The sequence below is a fragment of the Myotis davidii genome, unplaced genomic scaffold (genome assembly GCF_000327345.1).
Source record: "Myotis davidii unplaced genomic scaffold, ASM32734v1 scaffold26, whole genome shotgun sequence".
Classification (NCBI taxonomy): Eukaryota; Metazoa; Chordata; class Mammalia; order Chiroptera; family Vespertilionidae; genus Myotis; species Myotis davidii.
The window spans coordinates 1,617,489-1,635,983 of NW_006299245.1; the positions used below are offsets into that span (position 1 = coordinate 1,617,489).

At 38.5% G+C, this 18,495-nt stretch overlaps 1 protein-coding gene across 1 annotated transcript in view; it reads left to right on the forward strand.

The window, feature by feature from the left end:
* The first annotated feature begins 552 nt into the window (after nucleotides 1–552).
* OTOGL (otogelin-like) overlaps nucleotides 553–18,495 on the forward strand; it is a 170,800-nt gene continuing 152,857 nt past the window's right edge. Inside the window, exons 1-6 of the mRNA XM_015571106.1 lie at nucleotides 553–632; nucleotides 1,832–1,880; nucleotides 6,908–6,974; nucleotides 8,616–8,714; nucleotides 10,437–10,591; nucleotides 17,747–17,868. Of these exons, the coding sequence (XP_015426592.1) occupies nucleotides 553–632; nucleotides 1,832–1,880; nucleotides 6,908–6,974; nucleotides 8,616–8,714; nucleotides 10,437–10,591; nucleotides 17,747–17,868 (572 nt within the window). The remainder of the gene's footprint in view (nucleotides 633–1,831; nucleotides 1,881–6,907; nucleotides 6,975–8,615; nucleotides 8,715–10,436; nucleotides 10,592–17,746; nucleotides 17,869–18,495) is intronic.

Below are 18,495 nucleotides of genomic sequence, written 5' to 3' on the forward strand. Positions count from 1 at the left end.
GATTTTCAGTTATTTTATAGAAATGTGATTTATAAATTCATTTTTATAAAAATATTTTATGGGGAAAGCATTTATTTGCCCAGAAAATATTTGTTAATTTCTAATTCCTAGAAGAGCTGCATATTTTGGAGCTTGTAGGAGAAGAGGGAGAAGTTACTGAAGTATAAAAGACTAGTGAGGTCAAATATGCTATTTTCTAATCCTAGTAATGACTGAAACTCTTGGAACAAAATGTCATAGAGAGTTGAGATGTGGAGTGGACTTTGGAGATGAACGTGCCTCACATCATTATTTTGTGATATGTATGGTAGCATGCTGGAGTTCGCCATTTGCTAAGTGATAAAGCTAAAGCTAAAATTTGGATCTCTGGACTCTAAGTCTCATGCTTGTCCTACTGTGTTATGTTTCTGTGTAAATCTAGGTGCACTGCTCTTTCTTTCGGGATTACCAGTCACTCTGATGTCTCACAGGGAATTTGCTGGTCAAAATATTTCAGAAAATGCAAAATATCTAATAGCTACACTCAGTCTGAGATTTAGAATTTAGTTTAAAATGATCTGCTTAGTAATTAGAACATGTGACCAAGATATTTGTGATAATTGTGCATCATCCATCTTGACGGAAACATCAAAGTGAGTATTTCTTGTTCTTTATGTCCTCTGAAACATAAAGCCAATAAGAACAAGCAAATTTAAGCAGATAACTATAACTGCTTTTACAAAAAAAATTAAAGAAAATACTTTACAAAATAAGGGCATTATATGTAGTTCTTTAACACATTTCCACAAATTGAAAATTATCAAGCATTCAGTTCCTTATTTATGAAGCAATTTTTTTCACTTTTATTTTAATGATAAAAGGAGTTCTTGGAGGTATCCAAAGACTGTAGATACTAAAGAGACATTACTTTCAATTCAAAGATTTGTAAAGAAGTTATACTCAGTAATTACCCATTTTATATTATTATCATCGATGTACATTGCTGATTACAAATGTGCTGTATCTTAACATAGAGTAAAACATCGTTTAATGATTAAAAAGAATAAAGTTGAGCCTGGCTGGCATGACTCAGTGGTTGAACATTGACCTATGAACCAGGAGGTCATGGTTTGATTCCTGGTGAGGGCACATGCCTGGATTGTGGACTTGATCCCCAGTATGGGGCATGGAAGAGGCAGCTGATCAATGATTCTCTCTCATCACTGATGTTTCTATCTCTGTCTCCTTCTCCCTTCCTCTCTGAAATCAATAAAAACATATATTTAAAAAATAATAAAATTGATCTCACACTAAATAATGAAAATCATTCTTTGGATTAAACTGATCTGCTTAATGAAAAGCAGAATTCTATTCCCCATTGATTTTGGTCAATCACAGTATGCTGTGCTTACTCACATTAATGCTATTCTGCCCTTTATGACATGGTAAAGGAGTAAATATTAGCTTTGATAAAAGTGAACGTGCTCTTGGCAAATACTTATCTCACCAGTTTTATGAAGTCATGTGGTGAAAATAGCATGCGTGTTGGTGCTAAAATACTACACTATTTTGTTTATTTCTCTATCTTGAAGTTCCTTCCTAAAATTCATTTATATCAGAGACTGGAGGGATTTGGGGACACTCCCCCGAATTTTGTAAAATGAGACAGCACCGCCACCCAAATCTAACCCCTCCAAAAGGGGGAGGGAGACCTTTTAAATGTTAAACCAAGAAAGACCTCTTTGATAAAGTGATGGAAATCAGGAGGAAAACACCAGCCCTCTCTTGGGAAAGGCTTGTTCAGGTTGCCTTGGGGCCTTTGACTATACAAGTTCTTTTTGTTTTCTTCCAGAAACGGATTTAATGAAAATCGACAGAAAAGAGCTCTTTTAGCAGCGCAGGTAGGTTATGCCTCAGATGGAGAGAGAGGCAGAGAAACAATCCATTCTGCTTTGGGACTCTGCTGTCACTTCAACAATGAGACCGTTGTGGAAGGGAATAAAATGCTAAAAACAAGACAGGAAGGAGGAGGAAGAGGCAAAGTAACTTCTCTACTGCTTTTCTGTGCCCCTCCAATTCATGCTTAGTTCACATTTACTTGTTTACTTGCTGTTCACCTCCGTTTCCTACTGAGAGGCTCACAGCATTTGTGGGAGATTCAATCTCATCTACTTGCCAGAAAATTTAAATGGGTTTAAAAATTAAGCCCCAAATCAGGACAGTAACAACAGAACAAATACAAGCAAATAGAGCAGAAAAAGGTGCAAATGATCGGAGTTAAATACTGCAAAGGTCATCAGAGATGTCCTTGACAAACAGCTTTTATATAAATTTAAATTACTTTTTTTTTTTTTTTTTAGTGCTGGGATAGCACTGAATTTGAGGATGTCTTTTTGTCTGGACCTTTTTATATAAAGGATATTGGATAATATATTTGCATAATTTTCAAACTATGGCTGGAATGTTCAAATGAGTGGGTTTTAAAAAGCATTTCTCAATAAAAGATGGATGGCAAAAGAGAGAGTCCTAATTTAAAGGCATTTCTTTGGAAAGTAATAAGATTTGAGCATTTAGATAGCAAACAGCATATATATTCAAGGAGGCTTTTGTCAAATGCTGAAATGCAATACATTTCTGGTAAATGCCTAAATGTTAATATTTTTTGGTGTTAATTAAAAAGAATTAAAGAGAGATTTGATATTCTGTTATGACAATTTAGAAGACAGAACTAATTTATTTTAATCAGGTATGCTGAAATGGACAAAGGATTGTATATGAAATGGAAATATTTTATTTTTTCCTGTAAAGAGTGGTGTACTTAAGTATCATGTGAAGTGGTTAAAATTATCTTTCTCTGAGAAATTTTATGTACATGTTTGCCAGTACCAGTGGTTCTCAACCTTCTGGCCCTTTAAATACAGTTCCCAACCATAAAATTATTTTCTTTGCTACTTCATAACTATAATGTTGCTACTGTTATGAATCGTATGTAAATATCTGATATGCAGGATGGTCTTAGGCGACGACCCCTGTGAAAGGGTTGCGACCCACAGGTTGAGAATAGGTGTCTTAGAATTTGTATAATTTACTCCAATGTAGTTATGTTAATACCCCCTTTTTGTTAATAAGTTAGGAGCTCACCTTGTTTTGATTTCTCTTTTAGAGAGAAAGAAGAATAGGAGACTTGCCTTTTTATTTCCTGGAACTAAAGCACATACATCAGGATTATTTAATATTTAACACATTTTAAAAGAATAAATGTTGAAGGACAATGAAGTCATAATCATGCGTTGCACTGTTTAGGACTGAAATTTCATCTGTTATAAGGCCATTCCTCTCTCCAGATTCACTCCCCTGCTCTAGGAAGACAGAACACTGGTGGATAGATATCTGTGCAAGTAAGAATTCAGAAATATGTTGCCAGTGAGATGAACAATGAGCAAAGAAAGGGTAGGCAGGCTTCTCTCAATGGTGTATTTGTGTGCTGCGGCGATTTTTCATTGAAAGACTGCATTTCTCTGTGCTTCTCAGCCTCCTGTGGCGATGTAATCAGCAGGAGGAAGAATGGCCTATTCTTTTTTATCACTTATGTGAATACATGCACCCACTGCTTGCATTTTTTCTTTTCTTTTTGCATTACATTTAAAAATTCTCCTGAAAGCAGGGGCTGAGACCTAGACTCAGGTGCGGGTAATTTATTTAAGATGTGCACAGTCAGGGAGAGAGAAAAATAAGACTCGGAAGGCAGAAAATCCAATACAGCTATGTTAATAAGGGGTTGTTTGCTTTAGGCATCTGGGGCTCAGTCTTACTGGGGACTCTCTGAGGGGCTGTGTAGAATGTGTTGTAGAGTTGTTTCTCCAATGGATGGGGAAAGCTGGGATACTTATTCACCAGCTCCTTTTCCTCCTTGGATGAGGGCGACTGCCTGGGGGCCTTAAATCATCCCCTGGAAGGCACTTTCTGTGGTCTGTCCTACTTGTGGCCTATTTCTTTGGGTGGAAATAAAAAGAAGCTGGTGTTTGAAGTTGGAGGGTCTCAATGTGCGCAGAAACCCAGGTGCAGGTGAAGTGGAATGAGAGGATGCAGGGAGGGGCAGCCACAGAATCTTTCATAGACATGGTTCTAAACAGCCTTGGGAGGCAGGCCATTCCCATTCACTATTGTCTATTTTCAGTTTAGTTGGTGTTTGTTGATGACATACAAGAGATCATATTAAAGATAAGCATGAATAGCAGTGCTTGTTGTGCAGAAACTCATTGTCTAGTGGAGGCCTGTAAAGAATTCATTTCTGTGTAACTTGTTCATTGAATCTGAGACACCACCAATTATTTGCCATTATTTATATGACATAAAAAACAAAAGTGCTCCCAATTATCAATATAAAATACCATTCTGAGTTCAGATCTGTTTGAAAAATGAAAACGATGTGCCATGTCCTACCACTGTTGAAATATTATAGTCTGACACATAGGATGCTGTGGTCATTAGGATGCTGTTGATAGCCAGGAGACTGGTATTGTAGGGAGTCAGACCTAGTCATGCTAGGTAGTGAGAGGATAGGGAGCAAAAAGCGACTTATATATTCTTGCCTTAGTCTAGTGTTGTCCAGTATATTCAGTTTTTGCCTAATAATAAAAATATCTAACATGTTTAGAACCCTTATTATGGGCCTGGCACTATTCTGGGTATTTTACTTATCCCATCTCATTTAATCCTCACAACTCTGTGAGGCAGTTACTGTTATTCCATTTTATAGGTGGGGAAATTGAGGCTGAGAATGTTAAATAATTTGTTCAAGGTTATAAGCCTGTATGAGGCAGAGTTGAAGTCACTGTTCCCTTTTAGTGAGCATCAGAGGTAATTCGTTGGAGCCAAAGAAGATTTTGGTGCCCGGTAATATTGGTGGTTATGCTAGATTTAGGCAGCTGGAAAAAAATGAGACTGACGAGAGAATATAACTTGCTGTCTTGGGGATAATCAAGGTCACAGACTGTTGTGAATCTGACTTGGTTTGAAGAGAGAGGCAAGGGCAAAAGGGGAGATAAAGTAGTGAGGATAAAACCCTGGAGGAATGACAGCAGGAAGCAATGAACTTGGGACTATGATTCGGGCCAAGGAGTTTAGAAAGGCGTCTTAAAGTGGTGAGTGTGGGAGTTCTTCTAGCAGGCATGGTTTGCCTGTTAAAATAAAAAGTACCTGGTTGGAAAATGCCAAAATAAAACTTTACATGAGAGCCCTAGCCGGTATGGCTCAGTGGATAGAGTGTCTGCCTGTGGACTGAAGGGTCCTGGGTTTGATTTTGGTCAAGGCATGTACCTTGGTTGCAAGCTCCCTGCCCTGGTCAGGGGCATGCCGGAGGCAACTAATTGATGTGTCTCTCTCACATCGGTGTTTCTGTCCCTCCTTCTCCTTTCCACTCTCTTTAAAAATCAATGGAAAAATTATCTGCTGGTGAGGATTAAAAAAAAAAATAAGGAAGGAGATGAGAATATATTGAGAAAGGACTTTGTATCTGAGTCACATTCCATATCACCCTTTCTTCTTATCCTTTACCCTTCAAGTTTTTCTAACATCCTCTAGTACTCAATTTCACAATTATGTGGCAAAATTTTGGAGTGTGTATTCTGTGAGCATAAAATTGCCATTGGAAAAGACAGTGCTGCAGACCATATACTATATTAGAGGCCCCATGCACGAAATTTGTGCAAGGGTCTTGGCCCTGGCCCTGGCCCTGGCCCTGGCCCACCTCTGCCACCACAGACAGAGGCCTCTGCTGCCTCCACTGCTGTCCCTGCCCGCTGTGGCTTTGCCCAGAAGGAAGGACATCTGGAAGGACATCTGGTCTAATTAGCATATTATGCTTTTATTATCATAGATTGGCTTTGAGTTGGCATAAAAATCACTATTGAGCCCTGGCTGGTTTGGCTCAGTGGATGGAGCGTCAGCCTGCGGATTGGGGAGTCCCGAGTTCAATTCCAGTCAAGGGCATGTTCCTTGGTTGCAGGCACATCCCCAGTGGGGGGTTGTGCAAGAGGCAGCTGGTCAATGTTTCTCTTTCATCAATGTTTCTAACTCTCTAAACCTCTCCCTTTCTCTCTGTAAAGAAATCAATAAAATATATTTTTAAAAATCACTATTGATTAGTTTTAGTAACTCATAATTATTTGCTACTAATCCATATTGACTTCTAAAAGTATTGAGCTTTTATCTGAGTTGCTTAGATTAATATAAATCTCTCTTGCTAATTTTCTGTGCGCAAGGTACTATGGAGGAATCTTTACATAAATTGTTTTATTTATTGTTATGACTACACAATAAAATAGGTACCGTTGTTCCCATTTTACAGACAAGTAAAGAAAGGCACTAAGAGCTTAGGAAACTTGTCTAAGAGTAAGTATTGACAGGATTAGGACTCTAATCTGGGTCTCTCGGATTCACTAATCCATGCTTTTAGCCCTAGAGTGCCTTGAGGACTGTTAAAATACATGTAAACGTTCTATGAACCTTCAGGTGTTAGCTCATGGAAGCTTCTGTGGATGGTGCCTTCACAGATGGGTCTGCGGGCAGTGGGAACATCATTGTCAGTCCACTGGCCTCATGCATTTTCTCCAGACCCATCTGCACTTGGGAGCATCAGAGACCTGCTGCTTCTGCAGGCAGAACAGTCAGTTAATGCAAAAATAGACTCCAACCAGGCTCTTTCCCAAAGAGGGCAGGGAGGCAGAACTGAGGTCAGATAGGATAAAGAACATGTCAAAGTCATGTTGAGGCAAAACCACTGCCTCACTGAGATTGCCTCAGTAACTCAAGAAAATAGAAAGTCAGAACCTTATAATCTCTGTATTTTTAGCTATTTTCCAATTTGCCTGTTTGGCTTGATTTAAATAATCTAATTCTCTTGAATTCTTATTTCTTTCTTTCCAAGTTTGAAGCAACATCTCCAAGATACTTCTTCCATGAAGCTATTAATTGGGGTGAGAGTAAAATAAAAGGTCAGTGCTACATGTGTATTTTTGTATTTGTTTTCTCTCCAAAAGACCCCTTTGGGGGATATAATGAATCAACTCTTTATTATTTCCATATAATGCAAGAAGGAAATGGAGCCAGGGTGGTAAAAATACTTAGTAATAATTTAGGTTCACTTCTTTTTTTGGAAACAAGCAGGGTTAAACACTCAGACAAAGCTGATAACTGTATGACCAGGACAGATATCCTTGGGTATCAGAAACTTATTTTCTAAAGCAATTACTTGTCCCTTGGCCCCTCCTTGACATCCTCTTTTTGCTTACCAATTTCCTGTTTCTGTTAAGCAGAAAGCTGATGGTAGTTTAAAATTTAATTTGTCTTTCCTTGCATTTAAAATAACAAGACTTTTTGTTTTTGGCTTAATATTGTTTTCAGAGAATAAATAGGGCTGTAAATATTTTTTGAAGGGAATACATTTGTTCACCTGAATATTTTAGGCATTATTCACTGTAAAATTGGAAGATGGTGATGTAAGATAAAATTTAAATATAGTATTGCCCCTTCGGGGAAAAACCTGCATTTAAATTTATGAAAAATATTCCTAACCTATATTTATGATCAAAGTTGAAGCAGCTCATTTTTCTTCAGTTAAGACATTCTACTTAGAGAGTTGTCTGTAAGTGTAGAGAGAAACTTTAGATCCATGGATCTTAAGGTGGAAGGATAATAGGGTTTCCCAATTCTTGCCTTTGGCAAAACTGTGGTTCAGTTCCTGCAGTTAGATAAGTGCTTGCATGACCTTGACATATTCCAGAAAGGCACAATCTCTAGTAATACTTTACAGTGACTCAAAGATGTCCTCTAGCTCTCTCTGTGTTACTTAAATCCTTCTCGCTTGAGTTTTGCCAGCTGCCTCTTGTCGTCTCCTTATTAGAGGAAAAATTTTCACTGATTCATTTGCGTTTTTAAAACTCGCTCAGGAGCTCATAGTTTCTTGCTTCTTCTTTTCAACATAATCCATTGGGGCGAGTTTTCTTTCCATGAAAGAAAGAAAATATTTTTGATGATGGCCAGCTGTGACTTTGGCTTCTCTCCCATTAGAACTAAATATGGGTCAGAAAAAAAATGCATCATTTGTAATTAAGCCTGAGGATTAATACACAAACTTCAAATTAAATTTTTAATCATTCTCTTAAAAAATGGGAGTTTTATTTTGAGTTTTATACTTTGCCCCATCCTTTGAGCTAAGAAATGGACGTGATTCTTTAACACAGCACTTGCTCCTGGGGAAGGACCCCACTGGACGTGCAGCGGGTGCCAAACACCGTCAAGGGAATCATCAGCAGCTTGTGTATTTCTGGATCTCATCATCTGGGGACAGGGATTCCTTACATGGGAACTTGACCTTTCAATGGCTTGAAGGAAGCTAACCTTTGCTCTCAGGGTAGTTGGAGATGTGAAAGCCTGTCTTTCTTGTTTCACAGCACACATAATGAAATGAACTAGATAAAGCTTTGATGGGCTTAATTCTTTAGCTCATCAAGGCAAGATGCCAGGGCTCTGCTTGAGTTAATAGTGGTTACAGTTAGTCCAAGCTAAATCTTGACATATTATGTTTATAAGAACTGATGCATGCCAGGAGATAACTTATTTATTTTGTCCCTCAGGTTCTTGCCCTCATGAATGCCTTAACGGAGCTTTCTGTTCTAAGGCTGGTACATGTGACTGCCAAATATTTCAGGCACTTGGGACACGGTGCCAGATTGGTAAGTTTCAGGGATACTTATGAGAGAATTATGAGATGCTGAAGAAAACATTAAGGCATAATTTTCTATATTAGGGTTCATCCATTGGGATTTGGACCAATCACATTGTATATTAATTTGAATGCTCACAACTCATTCCCAGCAATTTAGAAACAACATAAAAAAGAATAGATATATATGCCTACTTTCTCTTCTCACTTATCTCTACTATTTCCTCAAGCAGTTTTTCCTACTCTAGATGATACTAGCCCATTAAAACCATATTCTCATTCATCTCTCTTTTTCTTGATAAATTAGATTTATTGTTCAGAGCCACACATTCTTTTTGACTTTGAGTTAATTGGATATTCTGTACATAAAATAGAAATAATAATGAGAGCTCTTCAAAGCAGAGGATTCTTTTTAAAAATTTTTTTAGCCATGGTGTCTAGGTTAGGATCTTACATCAACCATAATCAATAAATATTCATTGGTGTAATGGGTATTTATTGAGCATCTACTAGATCCCAGGCTAGGCTCTGGGGATACAGTAGTGAACAATATAGACATGTTCCTATTCTCTTGGAAGTTACAGTCTAGAGGACGGGACTAACACACAACAGATACACATTAATCACACTTGTGATGTACTATAAAGTAAAAGATTCTATGAAAATTTGCAACAGAGGTGAGGCATACTGTCAAAGAAGACTGCCTGAGTAATGAATCACTCTCTGTTTTTCCCCCCCAAAAGGCCAAAGTTGGCCAAGGCTAATAAATTTAGGTAATATTACAAAAGAAAAGACATAATTGTGCCTTATCTTTATGGTCTCTATATAGGGTATTGAAATATTTTACACATATCAATTATTCAGTAAATGTCATTGATTTTCATATTATTCTAAAGGGGAGGGTCTCAAAAATTCAAATAGAATAGAGGGCTATCCACAAGGTAATAAGGGAGGTAAGCATGAGTATAATAGGAGATGATGTTTAATTTAAGACAAACATTGCTTAAAATTTGGCCAGTTTAAAATCATGATTTTTTAAATTTTTTTTTTTATTTAAAATTTACCTTTATTGTTGAAAATATTACAGGTACCGCCCTTTCCTTTTTTATTGACCCCCTCCACCCCACTTCTGCCCCCACCCCAGGCCTTCACTGCACTATTGTCTGTCCATGGGTTATACATATAGAGGTCATGAATTTTTAAATTCCAGTATACGTTGGATGACTAATGCTCCCATCCCCAGATGTATAAACATGATATTTTTTTGTCAGTGGTTATTTTTTCTCTGTGGATACTATTAAGATATTTTTGAAAAAAATTGTGGAGACTGGAACACTCTCATGCTGCCAATGCTAATTTTTAGGACACTCGGTGGTGACATTTTATTCTTTTGTGAGCCATTATATTGCTTTATCACTATCACTTTCTTTTACTGTATCATTCTCCCTACTCCTCTTTTCTTCCAGAATCTTCCTTTGGGAGCAAACATAAGAAAGTTTCTAACATAAATCCTTTCTTCAAAGCAACTTGAAAGCCATGTTTTCCTTCAGGGAAGTTTAATGGTTTTGAGAGCAACCAGTAATTTTATGTTAGTTATCTCTTCTTGTAATATTGACCACCAGAGAAGACAATGTTTATTTTAATGCAATAAAATCACCTCTCATGGCTGAACCTTACTAGAAACAGGTGTAATTTATTTTATCCTACTAAGTATTACCCTATTTCTTTTCAGTGCCAAACATGGGCAATGGCAGAGATGGGATTTGCAAAACCTGGGGACAGTACCACTTTGAAACGTTTGACGGCATCTACTATTATTTCCCAGGAAACTGTTCTTACATTTTTGCAAAAGACTGTGGTAATTTGGTGCCTCGGTACACTGTATGGGTAAGTGATCCTAGGGTATAATTAACTTAAAACTTACTTCTGGTGAAACCTATTCTTTTAAAGTACTGGAAAAATTATAGAAAATCTCTCTATATAAAAGCCCAGCAATGGGAATGGCAGAATGACCAGAACGACCAGAACGACTGGTGGCTATGACAGCCAACCAGCCTGATCTGGGCTCTGATCGGTCCCCTCACTCACCTGGCTGGTCCCACTCCCAATTGGCCCCCAACACCTGATCAGGGGTGGGGCCAGCAGGCCAACTACCCGTGGCTCCTCCCCCCCACCATCCCAGTCCAATGGGCTTTGATTGGGGTGGCCCAGCTGGACCCCATCCATGCACAAATTCATGCACTGGGCCTCTAATATATAATAATCAGAGTATGAATACTAAGGGAAGGAGAGTGTTTGGTACTTAAAGGGGTGGATAAAATTTGCAGCTATATTGAGTGTCCTTCTATCAAGATGGGACCTAGGACTGAGAAAAGGAAGATTTAGACCTAGGTGGAAGGGACTTTCAGGCAGTGCAGAAATGTCGACATCACGGATGTCAAAATGCCAACTCCAGTTGATGTCCTCATTCTTCAGGTGTTATTTGATCATTTTGAAGAGAAGGTGGGTCCAGGCACCACCATATTACTCATATATGTTTCCTTCTTCACACATCCAGTGTCATGTCACCTGCATTAATTTTTTAAAACATCCCCCCTCAGTATGAACAGGAGAACAGCATTTATGAAATGGAGTCCATACATTACATGAGCACAGGCTAGAGTGCTGCAACCTTTTATGGCGGGGGTTCAGGATCTGAAAGAGGGGCCGACGCACCAATAAAAATGCTATACAAGAAATATGGATTTAGAAGGCATGGGGGGAGCAGGTGGAGACCTTTCTTGAAGAGGCACACCGACTTCTGGTCGGTCTGCTTTTATTCACTTGAAAACACATTTGCCCTTTAGGAATGCATATAGGTATATCAAAGGTAAAGTTTGGTAAATAGTAAAAGGATTATCAGGTTAGGAAATTTTCTTGAGCCATTGAGCCCACAGCAGGGCAATATTATGCTGATTTTCAGCCCTGCTGAATATCAAAGTCCATTGACCTTCCAATGGGCCTTTTTGCATTAATATACTAACTACTGTTGGTTTTAGCCTCCAGCAAGCACAGGCTAGAGCAGCCGTGGGCAAACTATGGCCTGTGGGCCGGATGAGGCCTGTTTGAAATGAATAAAACTAAAAAAAAAAAAAGACCGTACCCTTTTATGTAATGATGTTTACTTTGAATTTATATTAGTTCACACAAACACTCCATCCATGCTTTTGTTCTGGCCCTCTGGTCCAGTTTAAGAACCCATTGTGGCCCTCAGTCAAAAAGTTTGCCCACCCCTGGGCTAGAGTATATGGATGCAGGCAGCTAATTGCTGGGTGGATTGATACTCTATGATTGAGCTCACGAGGTAGTTCTTAGTTTCAGAATTCTTGCTTCAAAAGAATCTTAGGAGACACCCAAGAATATAAGCTGCAGAGTGGCTCTAGCTGAAGGAAGTCAGGCCCTCTTTCTCTGCCCACAATCTTCCCCTGAATTTCAGGGATCTTAGAGCACACCCAGGAAACTGCTGAGTGCCCTGTTCAAAAGCTAAACTCTCCATAGCTGTCATTTGTTTGAATCTTTTTCCCCCCTCTAATTATATTGAAGTTGCATAAATTCTTTTTGTCTCTTAGGTGAGGCAAATTTAAAAAAGTAGATCCTGAAATTTTTCAAGAACAACAAATCCTAATGATCCAGGAAGGAAATGAGGTCTATTGAAAGTTAACTTATGAGGCATAAAGATTAAAAAATTGGAGGTTTCTTTAGATGGGAGAGGTAGTGGAACACCTTCAGCACTCACAGGGCTCCTGTTATCAGTCCCTTACTGTCCTTTATGCCTTCACCCTCTCCCTGGGTTTATTGCTCAAACACCTTCTGACTCCTTCATTGAAGTGATCTTGTGCAGTGTCTCACCCTTTTGAGGACTAAAGTGTCAACTAGATAATCTATCCTTTGATAATAATACACAATGCTGAACTTGCTTCTAGAGCTAATAGATACTGTTTCTACTTGGCCCTGTTTTGCTTGGTGGAATTTGCTTTCAGATCAACAAATCCATTTGTTTTAAATATCATCTTTCCCCTGATTATAGAAATACTAGAGGCCTGGTGCATGAAAATTCATGCACTGGAGGAGGGGTCCCTCAGCCCGGCCTGCCTCCTCTCACAGTCCGGGAGCCCTCAGGAGTGGAAGGCGACCCAGCACTCAGGGGAAGGTGATGCCCCATCACACCTCTGCTGCTGCCACTGCCGGCAGCGCAAGCCTCAGCTGACCCTGGTTACCTGAGCCTCAGGTGGCCCTGGGAGGCTGGGCAGCCATCACCCTGGGCGGCTGGGGGGCTGAGGAGACTTGGGGACTTCGGAGGCAGGTGTGCCTGCCACCCTGGCGTGGCTGAGGGGACTGGGTGCCACCATCTTGTGGCTGTGGGTGCCGCCATCTTTGAGTATGGGGCAGTCAATTAGCATATTCCCTCCTTATTGGCTGTGGGCACCACCATCTTTTAGGGTAGGGCAGCAATTAGCATATTCCCTCCTTATTGGCTGTTGGTGCCGCCATCTTTGTGATGGCTTGAGGGTCAATTAGCATATCCTCTCTTTATTAGATAGGATTTCACTTCATTTGTAGAAAAGTTTAAAAATTCAGAAAAGTCTGAAAAATAATACTAGAAATATAAGTCAAGAGTTACCTTTGCTAATGGCTTCATATATTTCCTTTTACACTTTTTTCTTCTGGGTCTTGTACACATTTATAATATTAAACTCATACTATGTATACTTTTCTGTCCTTAGTATTTTCACTTAATATTATATGAAGAACTTTCTTGCATTTCAAATATCCTTGACAAACACTAATTTTATTAGTTATGTTTGTTTCAACTTATAGAATATTCAATTTATTTAACTATGCCCTGTTTTAGAAATGTAGGTTTTAAAAATATTTTCAGTATTTTAAAACACATATCGATAAACACCTTTATGAACATATTTTTATTCTCCTGGTTCTTTTCCCCTTAATTTCAACTTTACTTTTTATGAAAATAATACATGCACACAGTTTAAGAGATTTCAGCAAAGCTTACAAAGCAAAAAATAAAATAAGATAAGATAAAAATAAAATAAAATAGCCCTGCCTTCTTCCACTCCCAAGCCCCAGCTGAAGTCTGGCTCTTCAAAGCCAATTACTTCAACTTCTTTCGATGTTTTTTTCTGGCTTTTATTTTACTTTCAAAATACGCTATTATTATTTTTTTTCAAAGATAGGCCTTACTCACTTCTTTCTATGGAAAATGAGGAATCATCTCAGGTGCATCACCCTTCCTAACCCTAATACACACACACACACACACACTTTCTTTCCCTCCTCCTAATAGAAATATATTACCATTTTTAGTTAAATCACATGTGTGTTTTTTCACTTATTTCCATTTATGTATTATACATATATGGATAATATTCATATAAGTATTGTTTAGAATTGAGCTTGATAGGCTATTATGATTTTACTAGAGGCCCAATGCATGAAATTCATGTGAGGGGTTTGGCCCACACAGCCCCAGCCAGCCCTAGCAGCTGCTCACAACCTTGGCCAGCCCTCGCAGCCTGGCTTCATCTGGAAGGTCGTCTGGACAGTCGTTCTGCTGTTTGGTCTAATTAGCATATTAGCTCTTTATTAAATACTAGAGGCCCAGTGCACAAAAATTTGTGCACTCCGGGGGGTCCCTCAGCCCGGCTTGTGCACTCTTGCAGTCTGGGACCCCTCGGGGGGTGTTCAACTGCTGGCTTAGACCCACTCCCCAGGGGATCGGGCCTAAGCTGCAGACAGATATCCCTCTGGCAGCCCAGGAGTCCTCAGAGGATGTCCACTTGCCAGCAGGGAGCAGGCCTAAGCTGCAGTCAGACATCCTTAGTGCTGCTGAGGAGGCGGGAGAGGCTCCCACCACCACTGCTGTGCTGGCAGCCATCAGCCTGGCTTGTGGCTGAGCAGAGCTCCCCCTGTGGGAGCGCACTGACCACCAGGGGGCAGCTCCTGAATTGAGCATCTGCCCCCTGGTGGTCAGTGTGTGTCATAGTGACCAGTCATTCCCAGTTGTTCTGCTGTTAGGGTGAATTTGCATATTACCCTTTTATTATATAGGAGGATTTTTCTTCGTTGTGCATTTATATAGAGTTAACATCCTAATTTTGATTTGCTGCATGTGCTATACAGCAATCACTATTTTTTCCCCCTCCAAACTCTCTAGCACTATAAAACTCTTCTCAATATGGTCAGATACTTTAGGAAATCCCTCAGTTTCTCCTTCCACTCCATGATGCATGATGTGTCCATTTCTTAGTTCTTTATTCTCTGCTCCCATTGAGACTGCCTGTTTTGGAGCCCACTGCACAGCTAGCACTTGGGATTCCTCTTCACCATCCTCCTGGAGAATTTCATTCTTGTTTCTCCTGTGTTGATTTCTCTGTTTTTTTTTTTTGGGTCCATAAAATGTCTAGTGATCCTAGAACTTTGTTCATACTTGAGAGATAGGCTCTGTAAAGCTCATTGGATGCTCCAAACATGAGAACAGTGCTTATTTGTCGTGTTGATTGAGCAGAAATCTATGTATTCATCCTTGTTTTAATTGACTATATTTTTGAGTTGTTTTCTTGAAAGAAAAGACACTTTGCTAGAAAGTGTGCATGGAAGTTATTATCTTGAAACCTTGATTATAAGTTGGAAATTCTTTTAGAATTTTCTTTTTCCCTTTCAGAAATTCTGTGATTCAGATATTAGAGCTCCTGAAATAAGTGATTGATTCCTTAATTTTCATGTTAATTCTTCCCTATTTTCCAACTTTTTTTTTTTGGTTTACATTTTGGGAGATTTATTTCCAACTCTTAGATATTTATCTTCTAATCATTTTATTTCAGTTATAGGTTTCTCCTATGATACTGTCAATATACAATTCTTATTTTTTTCTTTGAATTTCATTTTAACATAATTTTATTCTTCTTTCCTGAATGCTATAACTCACTAACTCACTTTTCCCTCTGAAGATATTAGTTATGACTTTTTGGAAGTTTATTAAAAAGTGTTGATTACTTTTATATTTGGTTTATATATTTGTATTTCATATTGCAGGCTTTTATCATGATCCATGAATGTTTACTCACATTTGAGGATTAGGCTCTAAAAGCTGATCAGAAATCTCTAAATATATAGATGGGGACTTGCTTGCATGGTGGGAAATTGAGCAGGGAGCCTCTAGTTTCATTAAATATGCCCCAGATATGAGTATCTGTACATCCTTTTCCCATTTCATTTCTCCAAAAAAAATTTCCTGAATGAGGTCAGTGCATGGACTCCTGGATACTGTCAGCATTTTAGGCATACCTCTTCAGGCTTTTGCACTTGCTATTCCTTTGCCTAGAATGGTCTTCTAAATATCCATCTGACTTGCTCTTATGCTTGCTTCATCTTTACTAGAATTTCCTCTTATTAGTGAGGCTTTCATTGGCTACTCAACTTAAAATTAACTCCCAATCTTTGACACATACTCTTTATCCCCTTTGTCTGCTTAATGTTTCTCCTTTGTGTTGTCTAGCATCATATATATTTTAGTTATATTTAGTTATATTTTTTATTAACTGTTTACCTCTAATGAAATAAAAGTTTCATGAGAGCAGGTGTTTTTTACCTGTTTTGCTGACTGTTACATCTCTCAAATCTAGAATAGTAACTGGTAGATAATAAAGGATCAATAAAATTTGCTGATTATTCATTTAATATATATTACATTTATTCAGTATTAAGCATTTATCTTTTTTTTAAATATATATTTTATTGATTTTTTACAGAGAGGAAGGGAGAGAGATAGAGAGTTAGAAACATCGATGAGAGAGACATCAATCAGCTGCCTCCTGCACATCTCCCACTGGGGCTGTGCCCGCAACCCAGGTACATGCCCTTGACCGGAATCGAACCTGGGACCTTTCAGTCCGCAGGCCGACGCTCTATCCACTGAGCCAAACCAGTTTTGGCAAGCATTTATCTTATCATTGGTGATTTTCTTACCACGTTTATGCTTAGAAAGTTGTTTTCTGTCTATATAGTTACTTATATTTTCTTTCGGTTATGTTATGTTTCCATCATTATACTCTATTTTGTGAACCTTCTGAAATTAATTTTGGAAGAGGTTGTTCTCTTTTCTCCGTTTCTTCCTTGCTTTCTCTTTTCTTTTTACTAATTTATTAATTTTCCCTATCCATTTACTTTTTGAAAAACAATCTCTCTTCCTTAAAGTGTCTGGGCGATTTTATTTTTAGTGAGGTTAGAGTTACTACTGCAATCTTTACACAAAGCTTTATGTAGAGCTCTATTTGAAGCTTGATTTCATGATTCTCTAACAGGTAAAAAAATATGGATATACCAATTACAAATGGCCTGGCCCGCATGGCTCAATGGTTGAGCTTCAACCTATGAACCAGGAGGTCATGGTTCGATTCTGGGGCAGGGCACAAGCCTGGGTTGCAGGCTTGATCCCCGCTAGGGTATGTGCAGGAGGCAGCCGATCAATGATTTTCATCATTGATGTTTCTCTCTCTCTCCCTTCCTCTCTGATATCAATAAAAATATATTTTAAAATTACAAATTCTATAAGAATTTCATCCCTTGACAGGGTCTTATATGTCACAGGACCCAATAGTGTTTTAATTCCTATGACAGAGGACTGGTACTCACCTCTACCCTGTTCTAAATAGCCTCCCCCCCACCCCCCACCCCCACTTTGCAAAAGTTGGAGTTTGTGCCACTCCCGACATGGGCACGGTCACATGTGGTGCTCTATAGTCTTGTCAGACTATTTTTTCTAATATACACCATGTTAAAAAAAATGCTGAATTATATGAAGTTAATCCTGTTGTCCAATTTCTGAGATGAATATTTTTCTCTTAAAAATCTCAAATGTAGTTATAATTTTGTACAGTGTCATAGGACTAATGATGCCATAGAAATATAGACATATATTGTAGTTTTAGTAATTGAAATGAAGGCTTATATTCCTATCCTCCCTTTTGTTTTTCTCTCTTTAAGGTTCATAATAGCCCTAAGTGCCTTGGTTCAGTGTATTATTGTTACCGATCGATCAGTTTGTTCTTTTCAGACCAACAGGAAATTCGAATTTATGGGCATGAAATAAAAAAGAATGGAATCAGGTAAGATGGAATAAATGATGTAATGAAAATAACACATGGACAAAGGGCACTTCCAAACACCTCACATTGAAAGTGAATTGTGGAACAGGAAGAATTTCTTTTCAACAATAACCTTTAAGTTATATCATAGATACCAGAACTTACGCAGGCTCCAAGGCCAGCCAGGTGGCCAGGAATCTAGCCATTGTAACCTCCCTTTTGCTTATGTAGGATACAAATATGTTTACATAGGTGGAGAAAAGATGATCATATCTTTTTCTAAGAGACTCAAGAGATATCTTCAGAGTTGGTGTTCAATCATTTTTGGCCTCTATCTTTCTTCGTTCTTTTTTTTATTTTTAAAGCAGAAACTTTAAATAAAACCAAATTTCTGCAAGTCTTTTCCAAATGTGTGTGAATGAAGTCTGAGTGTCCCTTGAGTTTTTCCATTCGTGTTCTGACAAAGATTCAGAGCCAATATGTAACTGGCCTTCTTGAATAGATCAGAGAGGGGGCCACTATGGTTTTCTGTCTGCCAAAAATAATATCTGAGGAATTTAGGTAAAGAGATATTTACTTATTAAGTCGGTGGAAGGTTTTATACATTCTAAATAGGAATACTGTGGAGTAATCTGCCTTCCAATCTAA